Raw genomic sequence first — 16,242 nt, 5'->3', positions numbered from 1 at the left:
AGTTAGGAATATGTACAGAATGTCTATTATTTCTTTGTAAATAATTAAAATATGACTGAAAAAAAAGATGATATAATGCAGTGATGGCAAACCTTTTTTTTCTTGATTACCAAAAGAATGCATGTGCACACTATCACATACACATGAGTGCCCACAACCCATAATTCAATGCCACCTGCACATGTGCACTTGACACCCCATAACTCATAACTCACAATTCATGTTATTTCTCACTACCAGACAAACAATGCAAATAAAAAGAAAGAAAAGTCATAGTTTCAAAAGCTGATGTGAAAGCTGGATATTGATAGCAACAAAGTTGACACATTCATTGAAAGTTTTGCATTCAAAACTTTCCAGGCAATTTCCATTGTTATCATGAATAAAAATCAGACCAGAGTTTTGTAATTCAAATTTTAATTAAAATCAAGAAAACCTACAGTAATTTAAACAGTAGAACTTTTTTTCAGAAATATACATCTTTAACAGCTTGAGTCAGGAAGACAAAAGTTTCAATTATAGATTCATTCTTCATTAAATATACAAGGCTTGGTTTTATTACGGATTGTGGTAGTTTTCTTTGCATGTCTTATTATGTTAAAGAATTATTGTTATCAAAAGATTTTTACCCATCATTTCTTTTTATAGCCATTTAAACACATTTTCAATCATTAATCAATAGTCAAATTGCAAAAGCTACCAAAATATCTAAATAAAGAGCTAAGACAGGCAGGTAAGCTTATGACTAGACATACTGTCAAATCATGTACTTTCTAGCAAAGGATATAAATACTATTACAAGTCACTCTTGTTCATTTATAAAATGTCTCTTGGTAGTTGAAGAAGCTCTTATAAATCTGTATTTTTATACTACAGACCAAATGAAAATTTATATGAATAAAATTTTATTTTATAAATGCAGAGTATATGTAATGCATCATTAAAAATGTCATTAGAAGCAAAAAAGTTAAAAAAACACATCAGAAATTTTAAAAACAACATTTTTTTCTTATCAAGAAAACCAGTTTGAGTCTAAGTCATCTCCCTTCTCTCTCTTCCATAACTAAACTGGCTCAACAATTCTACTCTATGATCTCAACAACAACTAGATCTGTCCTTTAGCGGTGTATAAATCAGTCTCAATGCTAACCGGAACAGTTGTAGCTGGTATAAACCTCTTTTTGCTGCCAAAGAGAAGACTTGATTCTGTAGATGAAAGGAACAATGTTGAGCTTTGCGCATTTTCCTTTGGATGACAAAGACGTCCTAGGAAATTCTTCATAACCTTCTGCCGGAATTGCTGGTCCATAAAGGCGTAGATAATAGGATTAATGCAGCTGTTGGTGAAAGCCAGACAAGCACTGATAATAAGTCCCCTTGTGAGAGCGTTCAATGCCTCACAAGAAAAGTCAGGGTTCTGTACCTTAACGTAGGTGGCGACAGCTGTGAAGGTATTGAAGGGTAACCAACAGCAGATGAATGCCCCAATGATGACAAAAATGATTTTAAGGGCATGGTTTGCTTTCCTGCCTATGTTGACATGACTCTTGAGCATGGAGAAGATAGAGCAGTAGCAGAATAAGATTACACCCAAGGGTAGCAGGAAAGTCAAACAAAGTACGGTGAAAATATAGACTGTAGAAGGGTTTTTATCCTGGCATGCAAACCTGTCTCCCACAGGGATGAGCTTTCTGTAGAGCAAAGATGGTATTCCTAAGAGAAAGGAAAACACCCAGATGCAACCGCAGGTAACGTTGATATTTCTCTTGGTTCCGAAAGACCTGGAAACCCAGTGCTTATTCATCACAAGGAAGCGTTCCACGCTCATGCCCATCAGGAACAAGATGCTTGAGCAACGGTTCACAGAAATTGCATAGCTGCTAAATTTGCAAAGCTCTTCACCAAACCACCAGGAATCAAATGCTTCAGTCAAAGCCCAGAAAGGCAAAGTACATACAAAGATAAGGTCTGCAACGGCCAGGTTAAGGACAAAGTTGTCCACAAGCTTCTGGTTGCCCTTTTTCTGCACCATCACCAGGATCACAAACAGGTTCCCAAAGAAGCCAATGAAGAAAATCATGAAGTAGATGACAGAGATAAAGATAGAGGCAAATGGCAGCTTTTCCGTCAAGCAGAAGTTGTCATTGGTAAGTTCTAAATCAGAAAAGTCTACAATGAATGATTCCAAGTCTCCGCTCCAATTTGTGGTAATGGCCAAGTCAGTTACCAACTCAGCAATCTTCATTTTTTATCAGAGATTCAACAAAAGGTTGTCAGCCTAGAGTTGCAGCAGCTAGCCAAAGCACATATGCCCCATATTTGGCTGGGTGGTATTTAAATAAAGCAGTGGTTTCTTGTTTTTAAGCACCTGCGGTAACTTCCTCTTGTTTTTATGAAAAAAAAATTGATGCCAAGTACTAGATAGAAGTCCTGAAACTCTATAACAATAAAAAAACACTTAGTAATATATTTTGGTATGGCTGAGTAGCTACATTCTTGGTATAATCTATTGCAAAAGTTAGAGCAAGTAGTTATTTGCAAGCTGCTTTACTCATTGGACAGTTTAAGTTCTTTCTCAGAAGACTTTGATCTAATTAGAATAACAAGTCTTAAAATTTCAGCCAACATGACAATAGTTATAAAATTATTGGCCATAATAAATTATTAAGGAACAGTTTGTCTTTTTTCCAAAGTCAGTTTTTTTCCTAATGGGCAAAATTAAATCATTGCTTTCAATTAGTGTAGAGAGACTGGTAGCATCCTCATCTTGCATGACAAACCTATGAAGTCAACAATGGCCAGTTCCACATTGCTTAAGCTAATTTGTTGCATTTAAATGAGATAAAATAGATAGATAGTTTAACTATGGGTTTGATTTTATTGCTTTAGATTGTACATTTGACTTATTTTTTATTGTTTTTGTATTTTATATTGTTGTAAGCTGCCCTGAATCCTTCGGGATTGGGTGGCATAGAAGCCTAATTAATTAATGAATTAATTAAATATTCTGTCCTTTTATTGTGTCAATTTAAATTAAAATTGCAGTCCCATCTACTTTTGTAAAAATAGGAGAAATGCCAACTTGTTCTTCATCTCAGCTACTGGGTGCCCTGAGACTTCCTTTCTTTCACATTTATTCATTCATTCATTCATTCATTCATTTATTTATTTGATTTGATTTGTATGCCGCCCCTCTCCATAGACTTTAATTCTTCAAACCATTAAATTGTTAATACTGTTATATGGTTCCTTCCACACCAATCCAAAGTAATATATGTTTAAAATTTTCATTTAGGTATATGTGAATAAATATTTTCTAGCCAATTATGTTTGCAAATTATGCAAACAACAACAGCAGAAGCCAGATTATACCTTTTAGGAATGAAAAAAAAAATGCACATCAACACAGAAGAGTACATTTAAATACACTGCTCACAAAATAAAGGGAGCACTTAAACAACACAGTATAACTCCAAGTAAATCAAACTTCTGTGAAATCAAACTGTCCACTTAGGAAGCAACACTGGTTGACAATCAATTCCACATGCGGTTGTGCACATTCAACTTTGCACAGAACAAAGTATTCAATGAAAATATTTCATTTATTCAGATCTAGGATGTGTTCTTTGAGTGTTCCCTTTATTTTTTTTGAGCAATATAATGTAATGTAATGTAATGTAATGTAATAATATAATATAATGTAATGTAATGTAATGTAATGTAATGTAATGTAATATAATATAATATAATATAATATAATATAATATAATATAAAAGTTAATATAAGTTAATATAATATAAGTTAATATAATATAAGTTAATATAATATAAGTTAATATAATACAGTGATACCTCGTCTTACAAACGCCTCATCATACAAACTTTTCGAGATACAAACCCGGGGTTTAAATTTTTTTTGCCTCTTCTTACAAACTATTTTCACCTTACAAACCCACCGCCGCCACTGGGAGGCCCCGCCTCCGCACTTCCATTGCCAGCAATGCACCTGTTTTTGCACTGCTGGGATTCCCCTGAGGCTCCCCTCCATGGGAAACCCCACCTCCGGACTTCCGTGTTTTTGTGATGCTGCAGGGGAATCCCAGCAGGGGAATCGCAGCAGTGCAAAAACGTATGCTTTGCTGGCAACGGAAGTCCAGAGGTGGGGTTTCCCAGCGAGGGGAGCCTCAGTGAAATCACAGCATTGCAAAAACACAGAGGTCCGGAGGTGGGGTTTCAAGGACTTTGGTGTTTTTGCGATGCTGCGATTTCACTGATGCTCCTTTCACTGGGAAACCCTATCTCCAGACTTCCGTTGCCAGCGAAGCACTTGTTTTTGCGATGCTGCGATTCCCCTGCTGCGATTCCCCTGCAGTATTGCAAAAGCACAGAAGTCCGGAGGTGGGGTTTCCCATGGAGGGGAGCCTCAGGGGAATCCCAGCAGCGCAAAAACGGGCACTTCGGCTGGCAAAAGGGGTGAATATTGGGCTTGCACGCATTAATCGCTTTTCCATTGATTCCTATGGGAAACATTGTTTCGTCTTACAAACTTTTCACCTTAAGAACCTCATCCCAGAACCAATTAAGTTTGTAAGACAAGGTATCACTGTATAATATAACGCCTGGCATGATATAGAAAGTACTTGATTCAGAAATGCAATAAAAACACTTAATAAAAGATGGATATCTTCCTCTTTCTCTCAGTTCCCGCCCAAATCGAATACAAACTTCTAATCAGGCTAACATCTTTTTCTATGCCTAACATAAAAAAAACCCCAAGTTGTCATCTCCTGAGGTAATTCTATGCAAATAATAAGTTGCAGCCAAATCATCAGTGTGAACACTAGACAATTAGAAAGTCTGAATTAATAAACACTGATCATGAATTTACAGTTGTTATTTTAGACACATTATGCCAAGGCATAGCCATTAGAGAATTGCTGGTGCTTGAAAAAAATATAAGTCAAACAAAAATGTGGCGGATAAAAGATAAGGTGGCAAGATATTATTGCTGGTGAGTTTGCAAATATTTTAGTTTACCTTAGTGAGGGGCGGGGGAGCTCAAAAATACAAAAAATTACCACAGAAGCTAAGAAAAGATGGCAAGAGGATATGCACAAGAGTGACCCTATGATTGAGCTGGAAAAGATAGCAGATAACTGTCATGAGATAACCGACATTGACAAATTCTAGCTTGCACATCAAGAACCAATGACAATGACAAGTGCTGGAACAAAATTTTCTTGTCAAAATGTGTCAACTGCCAAATTTGACAAGTTTCAAAGCAGTTGAGTACTGGGATATCACTATATTGCCTATTTGTAATTGTGCTAATAGTTGGTTTAATCTGGCAAAAATCTGTCTAGATCAGTGGTTCTCAACCTTGGGGTCGGGACCCCTTTGGGGATCCAGCGACCATTTCACAAGGGTCACCTAAGACCATGGGAAAAGACAAATTTCCAATGGTGTTAGCAACTAAAGCTTCTATTCTGGCATCTCAGAACATATTTTTACAATCCAACCAATCAGATGTTTACAGGGGGGTGTCCCTCTGACCTCTTGCCAATCAGCTTAAAGATCTGTTGGAAGAATTGGCACTAAACTTATTGTTGGGGATCACCACAAGATGAGAGACTGTATTAAGGGGTCGCAGCGTTAGAAAGGTTGAGAACCACTGGTCTAGATGAAGAACAATAAAGGAAACTACTCTTAAGTAACTCCAGATTTCCTTCTTGCTCTTGGGGTCTGACATTGATTAACTGAAAGCAACAACAAACTATCGTCTTAGAGATACTGAAATACAATCCCAGAAGTGGCTGGGTTAAAAATTAATGAAGAAAAAATGAAAATGATAGTGAAAAATATGATAGAAAAACAAAAGAAAGAAGTGGAAGAGAAATTGGGCATCAAGATAAATATTTGGGTATATATTTAACGGCAAAATGTATAACTGCAGAAAAAACAATTGCAACCAACCTGCCTTCCATTGAGGACCTATGTAGGTTGAATGAGATCATCTGCATAGAAGTCAAATTAATAAATAAATAATAAATATATTGCACAAGTCAAAAAGAGGGCTGTAAAAATATTTACTGACCCCTTGCATCCTGGATATAAACTGTTTCAACTCCTACTCTCAAAATGTCACTACAGAGCACTGCACACCAAGACAACTCGACACAAGAACAGTTTTCCCCCCAAACACCATTACTCTGCTAAACAAATAATTCCCTCAACACTGTCAAACTATTTACTAAGTCTGCACTACTATTACTACTAGTTTTTTCTCATCATTCCTATCACCCATTCCCTCCCACTTATGACTGTATGACTAAAACTTGTTGTTTGCATCCTTAAGATTTTTATTAATATTGTTTGTTTCTTCATTGCTTATTTGACCCCTATGACAATGATTAAGCGTTGTCCCACATGATTCTTGACAAATGTATATTTTCTTTTATGTACACTGAGAGCATAGGCACCAAAGACAAATTCCTTGTGTGTCTGATAGTTCTGTTCTGCTAATTGCACATGGGTAGTTCCTGTGAGTAAAATGAAACCTACTTTGCCATCCCTCCTTTCATGAAACATGTCCAATGTATCTTGTCCACTTCCCTGTGTATACTGTGATCATTCTCTTTTTGACCATCCCTGCAAGATTGACAGGGTTTCTTGGTAGCACAATAGACTATGAACCCCAATGGGTTTCCCAGTGGTTTTCTCCCAAGGAACTACCATCCCTTCTGGCTCCTTGGTTGTCTGTCCCCTCTGAAGACACAGGACTAAACTCACCCTGCCAGTTGTTGTGTGTTCAGTAATCGAGGCAAGCCAATCTGTTGCCCATAAAATCCAGATGCCTGGAGTTGGAAAGAACCTAGTTCTTAAATTTTAGAAACACCCAATTACCATTGCAAGTGGGATTGTTCGCCCCCTCCCATACAAACCACAATTAATTCGTGCCAAGCAAAAGATATTTTATTAAGGGGAGAAACCAGGTCTTTATATAGGGTGCAGAAATAAACGATGCATAAATTTGATATATGTAATGCATCAGAGACAAATCGAACAATAAAAGACATTAGACTTGAGGAAAGAAAGGCACCCTTAAAATATCTTGCACCTTCTCCTTTTCAGACAGTCCTTTGAACTTATAACACTCCAAGCCTTCAAAACACATTGTGAAAGGGCTATTTTTTGCACAACAAAGGAAATGGTTTTGGCTCAAAGTAAAATCTAAAAATCTAGGTAATATGTCACGTTGTTCTTTTCTAAGGCATTTAAATAGTATACTAAGTGTAGACTAAACCCTGAGAAGAATAGTTACAAAGATGTACTTCTGATAAATATTTTTTTTAAACCCATTGAAACTATAAGCCTTGTACCCCAAAAGATTGCAGTAAACTTAGGAAATGAGGAAACTGATGCAAACTGGTTAGGCTTTGTTCTGTCTGGGTCACTCCGGAAGCTATGACTAACCCAAAAAGATAAGCCAGACACACGGGTGAATCCAAACACAGTTTTATAATGGTAAAGCCAACAGAAAATGTCCTTACAGATCAGGAAAACACTGGAACTCCAAATAGATACACGAAGGCAATTGTTCATGCAGAAACACAGGATCGTTGATGCCAGACGAGGCTGTTGTGCTAACAGACATACATCTCCCACCAGTCTTCAAGGCTGCTGGGCCACGAGCCAGGAACAAAAACACTGAGAGAAAATGCAGATAACACCAACTCCCCTTTCATAACACTCCACGCTGCCGGAATGGTTCTCATGCCTTTTTATTTTTTTTATTTTTATTTTTATTTATTCTTTGTCCAATATACAATACATATGAAAGGGAATAGACATTAAGTGATATATAAAAGATAAGAAGTGAAGAGGAAGGGAAGTAGGTGGGAAGGAAAGAATATACATGATAAAATGGAAAGGAAAGACAATTGGACAGGGGACGAAAGGCACATCAGTGCACTTATGTACGCCTTATAAACCCTTCCCTGCTAATGAGGACCACACCCAACCCCCTGGTGTTCCTCATTCACTGCTGATAATATCTACGCAATTGATCTCTCCTTTGAGCTATGCGTCTCTGCCGCATACGAATGATAGCTTGTGCATCATCATCCAGGGACTCCAGAGACTCACAGCTACTTGCTTGAGAGAGCCCCTCCCCAGGGCTCCCAGGCCTTGCATCACCTGCACTTTCGTGACTGCTATCTGCACTGTCTGACTGCCAAGAATTCTCCTCTCCGCTCTCAGCCTCCCCCGGGCATGGAGCCAGCAGAGACGCAGCTGGTCTTTGATCTGGCTCAGGCTGAACCACAACAGGCTTCATCATGAAAAGCAAAGAAATAACCTAGGCACTAGAAACATGGGTACTGGGGTGAAATCCAGCAGGTTCTGATAGGTTCTGGAGAACTGGTAGCAGAAATTTAGAGTAGCTGGGAGAACTAGCAAATACCACTTCTGGCTGGCCCCAGAGAGGGGAGGGAATGAGAATTTTGCAGTATCCTTCCCCTCCATGCCCATCAACCCACGCCTTCCAAGCCACGCCCACAGAACCAGTAGTAAAACAATTGGATTTCACTGATGGTACCTGTTCTGTCTACGCTCGATAGCGGCAAATAAAAAGCCACACAAACAAGGTTCAATTTTAAGAGCTACCTTATTATTCAGTGTATAAGACGCACCTTTTTCCTCCCTAAAAGAGGCTGATAATTAGGGTGCATCTTATACTCTGAAAATAGCTCTTTTCCCCCAGCCCTAACTAGCTGCTAACTATCTTCCCAGCTCTTACCTTGCAGGATCTTTCATTGTTTCTCTCTGCAAAGAATGTTTTCCAAGCCCTAAGACTTTGTAAGGTTTTTTTCATTACTCTAACTTGCTCTGAGTAAATTTCTTTCCAGCCCTAACCAGGTGCTAATGATGTTCCCAGCTCTTACTGGCTTGCAAGCTCTCTCATTGTTACACTCTGCCAAGAATGTATTCCAGTGTTTCAGAGCTAATGGTCTTGGAGATAAGCTCGAGCAGAGCTGCATTCCACAGACTCAATTAATTTCTCTTTGAAGTGTTTCTGGTCTTGTAATGGCACTTACTTTGCTAGAATGCTGATTACATGGGTTCAGAGCTGATTTTATTTATTTGTTTGTTTGTTTGTTTGTTTGTTTGTTTGTTTGTTTATTTATTTATTTATTTATTTATTTATTGATTGATTGATTGATTGATTGATTGATTGATTGATTGATTGGATTTGTATGCCGCCCCTCTCCAGAGACTCGGGGCGGCTAACAGCGACAATAAAACAGTGTACAATAGTAATTTGGTATTGATGATTAAAAATCAATTAATATAAAAACCAAACATACAGACATACAGACATACCATGCATAGAATTGTAAAGGCCTAGGGGGAAAGAGGATCTCAATTCCCCCATGCCTGGTGACAGAGGTGGGTTTTAAGTTGTTTACGAAAGGCAAGGAGGGTGGGGGCCGTTCTAATCTCTGGGGGGAGTTGGTTCCAGAGGGCTGGGGCCGCCACAGAGAAGGCTCTTCCCCTGGGTCCCGCCAGGCGACATTGCTTAGTTGACGGGACCCGGAGAAGATCCACTCTGTGGGACCTAACTGGTCGCTGGGATTCATGCAGCAGAAGGCGGTCCCTGAGGTAATCTGGTCCGGTGCCATGAAGGGCTTTATAGGTCATAACCAACACTTTGAATTGTGACCGGAAACTGATCGGCAACCAATGCAGACTGCGGAGTGTTGGTGTAACATGGGCATATTTGGGAAAGCCCATGATTGCTCTCGCAGCTGCATTCTGCACGATCTGAAGTTTCCGAACATTTTTCAAAGGTAGCCCCATGTAGAGAGCGTTACAGTAGTCAAGCCTCGAGGTGATGAGGGCATGAGTGACTGTGAGCAGTGACTCCCGGTCCAAGTAGGGTCGCAACTGGTGCACAAGGCGAACCTGGGCAAACGTTCCCCTCGCCACAGCTGAAAGAAGTTTCTCTAATGTCAGCTGTGGATCGAAGAGGACGCCCAAGTTGCGAACCTTCTCTGAGGGGGCCAGTGATTCTCCCCCCAGGGTAATGGATGGACAGATGGAGTTGTCCTTGGGAGGTAAGATCCACAGCCACTCCGTCTTGTCTGGGTTGAGTTTGAGCTTGTTGACACTCATCCAGGCCCTAACATCCTCCAGGCACCGGCCCATCACTTCCACTGCTTCGTTGGCTGGACATGGGGTGGAGATGTATAACTGGGTATCATCGGCGTATTGATGATACCTCACCCCATGCCCTTGGATGATCTTACCTAGCAGTTTCATGTAGATATTAAATAGCAGGGGGGAGAGGACCGACCCCTGAGGCACCCCACAAGGGAGAGACCTACAGGTCGACCTCTGATCCCCTACTAACACCGACTGCGACCGACCAGAGAGGTATGAGGAGAACCACTGAAGAACAGTGCCTCCCACTCCCAACCCCTCTAGTCGGTGCAGAAGGATACCATGGTCGATAGTATCGAAAGCCGCTGAGAGGTCAAGAAGCACCAGGACAGAGGACAAGCCCCTGTCCTGGGCCCGCCAGAGATCATCCATCAACGCGACCAAAGCAGTTTCCGTGCTGTAGCCGGGCCTGAATCCAGACTGCTGAGGACCTAGATCATCGGCTTCTTCCAAGGACCGCTGGAGCTGAAGTGCCACCACCTTCTCAACAACCTTCCCCATAAAGGGAAGGTTGGAGACTGGACGGTAGTTATTGAGTATGGCTGGGTCCAGGGAAGGCTTCTTGAGGAGGGGGCGCACAAGTGCCTCCTTATAAGGAGCCAGAAAGGACCCACTCCCCAAGGAGGCGTTGACAATCTCCCGGACCCAGCTCCGCGTCACCTCTCAACTGGCCGAAACCAACCAAGAGGGACACATCCAGTAGACAGGTGGCGGAACACACAGCTCCAATGGCCTTGTCCACTTCCTTAGGTGTCACCAAGTCAAACCTCTCCCAGACAGATGGACAAAGACGTTTAGCCCCAGTCACCTCGACTGACTCGTTGTCAGTTGACTCTGTTTTACAATTGGAGTCGAGGTCTGCTCGAATCCGAGCAATTTTATCAGCGAAAAACGTGTTAAAATCCTCGGCACTACTCTGCAAGGGCTCCCCAACTCCCCCCTGGTTAAGAAGGGAGCGGGTTACCCTGAACAGAGCGGCCGGGTGGGATTCCGCTGATGCAATCAAGGTGGCATGATACGCGCATCTTGCTGCCTTGAGTGCCACTTTGTAAGTCATAATATGAGCTCTTACAAGTGTTCGATCGGATTCGGACTTATTCTTCCTCCATCGCTTCTCTAGACGTCTCTTCTGGCGTTTCAACTCCCGGAGCTCCTCGTTGAACCATGGAGCTCTACGGGGTCTAGTGCCGCGGAGAGGTCGCAGCGGTGCAATTCGGTCAAGGGCCTCCGCTGCAGCCTTGTTCCAGGCCTCAGCCAGAGACTCTGCCGAACTGTGGACGAGTGCATCTGGAAGAGCCCCAAGCGCCTTCTGAAAGCCTTCTGGATCCATCAGGCGCCTGGGGCGGAACAACTTAATTTTAAAGCAGTACTCATTTTTTTCCAGAGATCTCACACAGCCATGATCACAAACATTGTTTGCCACACCCATTTCCCCTTAAGCTGTCCCTTATATACTGGCAAGGTGTGGCCAAATGTCTCATAGATCTATTAATGCCAAGAACCCCTTCTTTTCAGGTATTCCTGCCTAGCCAATGTCCTCCTGACCCTTGCATCTAATAGAGGGTCCTGTTCCTCTAATTCCCCATCGTCCTCTGACTCTTTTGATCCCATAACTGGGAGTTCTACAGACTCTAGTGGTTCCTCAATCTCTAACTCCCCTTCACTCTCACTCTCGGACTCAGATGGCAAGAACACTGGCCTGTGATGCCAATACTCATCTGTTTCTTGATCCTCAAAATCCATGACCAGCTGAGCTGGATGTGGACCACTCACAACAGTACCCAATATCTGCAGTAAACTTGTCCTGGGAAGTAGAAATGATCTTGAGGGACAAGAGGAAGACCCACTATGCATAAATTTGATATATGTAATGCATCAGCAACAAATCGAACAATAGAAGACATTAGACTTGAGGAAATATTGTTATTTGTTCTTGTTTATATAATTCCTCATAACAAGGCTGAGAAAGTGTCTCAGACAAAACTTTTCCTAGTTCTCACAAAGATAAACTGAGGCAGGGGAGAAGCATATTCAGGCTTTCAAGATTCTGTTGCTATAGCCATATAATAAAAGTAATATAATAGAACCTCTGGTCACAACTTTAATTCATTCCATAACTTTAATTGCAATGCAGTTTGTCCTGAACCCAATTTTGGAAATTTGGCGGTTACAAAAAAAAAAAAAAATGGTGCGGAAGGGAAAGTCGGCCATGAAGGAAAGAAAGTGCATTTTTTTGGTCAGAACCTGATTTGGTCATGGTCAGACGCTCTACTGTATTGGCCTGGAAGACTTTTGTTTCTTAATCTGAGCTATTTTAAAAGGTGGACATAGCCAGAGGAAAAATATAAGGGGAAAAGTTCGGGCAAATAAAATAATTGGATCACAGGCTGACGTAATTGGCTTATTTAAGTGGCTTCTTGGAAGACTGCAAGTAATACTGAATTCAGATTTAAATGTAAACATTTTTCCTCCTCATTTCAATATTGCATAGTCCCTTCCACATCTTCCAATTTTATTAATCCATTTTTTCTTTTCTTTCTTCACCATCTCCTTGTTTGTTTGCATGTTTGAAAAAAGCTTTGTTTAGTCAATTTTATTTTCCTTGCCACCTCTTCATTTTCATTGTTGCTTGTATCCTAAGATTTTTATTAATATTGATTGTTTCTTCATTGCTTATTTGACCTCTATGACAATCATTAAGTGTTGTACCACGTGTTTCTTGACAAATCTATATTTTATTTTATGTACACTGAGAGCATATGCTTTGACACAAATTCCTTGTGTGTCCAATCATACTTGGCCAATAAAGAATTCTATTCTATTTTATTCCATCATATTCATCTTGTATTTCTTCGGCTCCATCATATTTTTAATCTTTTTATTTTGAGTATCTTTCTGAAGTTCTTTTTCTAATTTCTTATATTCTTCTTCTAATTTTTTCCCACTTGTTTTGTAGAAAAGGAACTTCTACTTCTGGCCGTTACATAACTATAACTATCAATATCAAGGAATTCCAACTCAAAATGTACTTTGTATAAAACCAGAAATGCATACATTATATCCAATTCTCATAACAGCACTCACAACTGTGGGGGCTTAGAACCACATTGCTTTAAAAAAAACCTGTAGTTTTTCATAGTGTGTAGAGAAAATGCTGGATAAGAATTTGAATAAATATTTTTATTGTCCTTAAGGAAGAGGTAACTAAATGAGATAATTCATTATTTCACAATAAAACTTCCAAATGTTAAATATATTATCATATTAAATAATGCTATAGAATAATACAATGCTTGATAAGTCTTTTAAAATAACAAATACCTGGCTAATTCTGAGTTAGAGGAGCACAAGAATTGGTTCCACCTTATGCATACATAATAAAGCCATATCAAAAAGATACCAGAAATTGTACTGTCTTCCAAACACAGTTTGGGATAATTATGAATAGTCTTGCAGCCATTAACAAAAATTATCAATTATTTACACAGTTTTTTGTTTCCTTATTAGCATTAATAATAATGCTAAAGAAATATCTAGTGCAATATTTTGATTGGTATTTCCTTATTTGAATGAAAAATCTGAATTCTTTTTTTTTAAATCATCATATATCTAAATAAGTTCCAATTTGATTAAATTCTCAGTACTATTTGAAGCTAATTCCTGGCATTATAAAACTCAATTTTCTAGGTGTTATTAAATACCTTTAGGTATTTGTGGCTTTGTGAATTTTCTCTAATTTGGGGAAGAAGTTTAGTTCTTTATTTTTAAATAATATTTATTCTTAGTCTTTTAATAGCTATATTTAGGTAAAGCTATTAAAAAACTTTGCTTAAATATTACTAAAAGCCTAAGAATATACTGTATTGAATATTTGCTTTGATTACACCCATCCTGCGAAACTAGAATAGCTCCAGTTAACCTCAAGGGCATAGACCACTCCCTAAACCATAACGCTCTTTATTGCTGGTTAAGCAGAGAGAATATATGAGCAGCCCACTTATAAGGAAGTCCCAAATTACTCAAACATATGATGTCATCAATTTGTAATTTGCACTAAACCAAATAATACATTATTTCAATTCACATTAACCATGACTTTCTGAACCCTTGTCTAAATGTTGGTCTTTTCCTGGAAGAAGATTTAAAAAAAAAAAAAATCTTCTCCAGTGTAGAATTCCAAGATCCACTGTGTAAATCAGTATTTAAATCAGTTTGTTTTTCTAACATTAAATCACATTCAACTCTTGGAGCGAGTGCCAAAACTTTCACCTTAGACTGTCTACAGTCGACCTCTCCCCATTTCTAAGAGGTCTGTAAGGGGAGTGCATAAGCACACCACTGTGCCTACCGTCCCTGTCCTACTGTCTTACTGTCCTCTTTTATCGTTACTTTTTAAAACTTATGTTTATACAAACTATTACTATCCTCTACATGTTTGATTAAATCAATCAATCAATCAATCAATCTCCCTGCAGTTTTCTTGGCAAGATTTTCAGAAGTGGTTTGCCATTGCCCTTCCCTAGGCAGACAGAGAAATGGCTATCCCAAGGTCAGATAGCAATTGTCAGATAAGGAAGGCTTCAGCCTGGGTGAAGAAAATAACTTGATAAAACACCCCGAACAAGCCCCTTCTTGGTTCATACTAAAATGAAGTGAGGGACTAGGAAACACACCCAGATCTGCAAAATTCTGTTGCTATAGTTGTTACAATAAAAGTAACCCTGACCCATTTGGCATGCATTCCTTTAGTCTGATCTACCTTACTGGTCTGATGCTAATTCTATATAAAGGGATTTATTCAGGACGCCAAGCTTTAATGGTGTGTAGAGTAAGGAAGATAACTTTGGTGAAGATACGCAGGAACTGTTTCCTAGGCAAAAGGAGCTGAAACATTTTTTAAGTCCAAAATGACCGGATATCATTTGGAAGTATTATTAAATAATAAATTATTAATTATTATTAATAAATAAATAAATAAAATTATTATTATTATTTATTAGATTTGTATGCCGCCCCTCTCTGTAGACTCAGGGGCGGCTCACAGCAATGATAAAAACAATATACTGTATACAGTAATGACAAATCTAATAGTTAAACTCTAAAATAACAATAATACATTTTAAAAAGTCTAAAAACAAGGAACCCCAATATATAAAAAACATACATACAGTCATATCATACACAGAAAACTACATAGGCAGGGGGAGGTGTTTCAGTTCCCCCACGCTTGACAACAGAGGTGGGTTTTAAGGAGTTTACGAAAGGCAAGGAGGATGGGGGCAGTTCTAATCTCTGGAGGGAGCTGATTCCAGAGGGTCAGAGCCGCCACAGAGAAGGCTCTTCCTCTGGGTCCCACCAACCGACATTGTTTAGTTGACGGGACCCGGAGGAGACCAATTCTGTGGGACCTAACCGGTCGCTGGGATTCGTGCAGCAGAAGGCGGTCTCGTAGATACCCTGGTCCGGTGCCATGAAGGGCTTTATAACATAGGTAGATGTTTATTTCTTCTATATTATTTCTAATGCCTTCTAATCTTTTATTCATTTATATTATTATGATTACATCTTCACAAACCTACATTATGTACTTGACAAAACAAACAAACAAAATGAATAAAATACATAAATAAATGTCTTCCTATTTTATTGGAGTATAAGGAGAATTAGACAGATTCATGGATGCCAAGCATATAGATGGTTATTGGAACGGATGTCCAAGTACTGCCTCTATGTTGGTTGAGGCAGGCAGGATTCCTTTGAGTACCACTTGTTGGGGGTCAAGGGAAAGGGAGAGTCTTGCCTTCTCTTTCTGCTCAAGACCCCCATGTACAATTGGTGGGCCACTGAATGCTGGACTCGATGGGCTTTGGCCTGATTCAGCATGGCTCTTCTTATGTTCTTATGAGAAGGAGGGACAGCACAAAGTTGCAAGATTTTTGCTATAATAGCCAACCTCAGTAAAAGTAGTTTTAGCCTCCAGGTTGGAATTGAGAGACTAGGACGCACACCCAGACCTGCAAA

General features: G+C 39.5%; 1 protein-coding gene across 1 annotated transcript; it reads right to left on the bottom strand.

Moving 5' to 3' along the window:
* Nucleotides 1–638: 638 nt before the first annotated feature.
* GPR25 (G protein-coupled receptor 25) lies at nucleotides 639–2,245 on the bottom strand. Its single transcript, XM_070748862.1, has one exon. It carries the CDS (start codon nucleotides 2,243–2,245, stop codon nucleotides 1,106–1,108), a length of 1,140 nt encoding a protein of 379 aa, XP_070604963.1. The 3' UTR covers nucleotides 639–1,105.
* Nucleotides 2,246–16,242: the final 13,997 nt, after the last annotated feature.

The sequence above is a fragment of the Erythrolamprus reginae genome, chromosome 3 (assembly GCF_031021105.1).
Source record: "Erythrolamprus reginae isolate rEryReg1 chromosome 3, rEryReg1.hap1, whole genome shotgun sequence".
In the NCBI taxonomy this organism is placed as follows: domain Eukaryota; kingdom Metazoa; phylum Chordata; class Lepidosauria; order Squamata; family Dipsadidae; genus Erythrolamprus; species Erythrolamprus reginae.
This window is presented reverse-complemented; position numbering and strand designations above follow the sequence as displayed.

Bases quoted from the DNA above. Each gene is read 5' to 3' on its own strand.
- GPR25 (XM_070748862.1), bottom strand. From the start codon at position 2,245: ATGAAGATTGCTGAGTTGGTAACTGACTTGGCCATTACCACAAATTGG.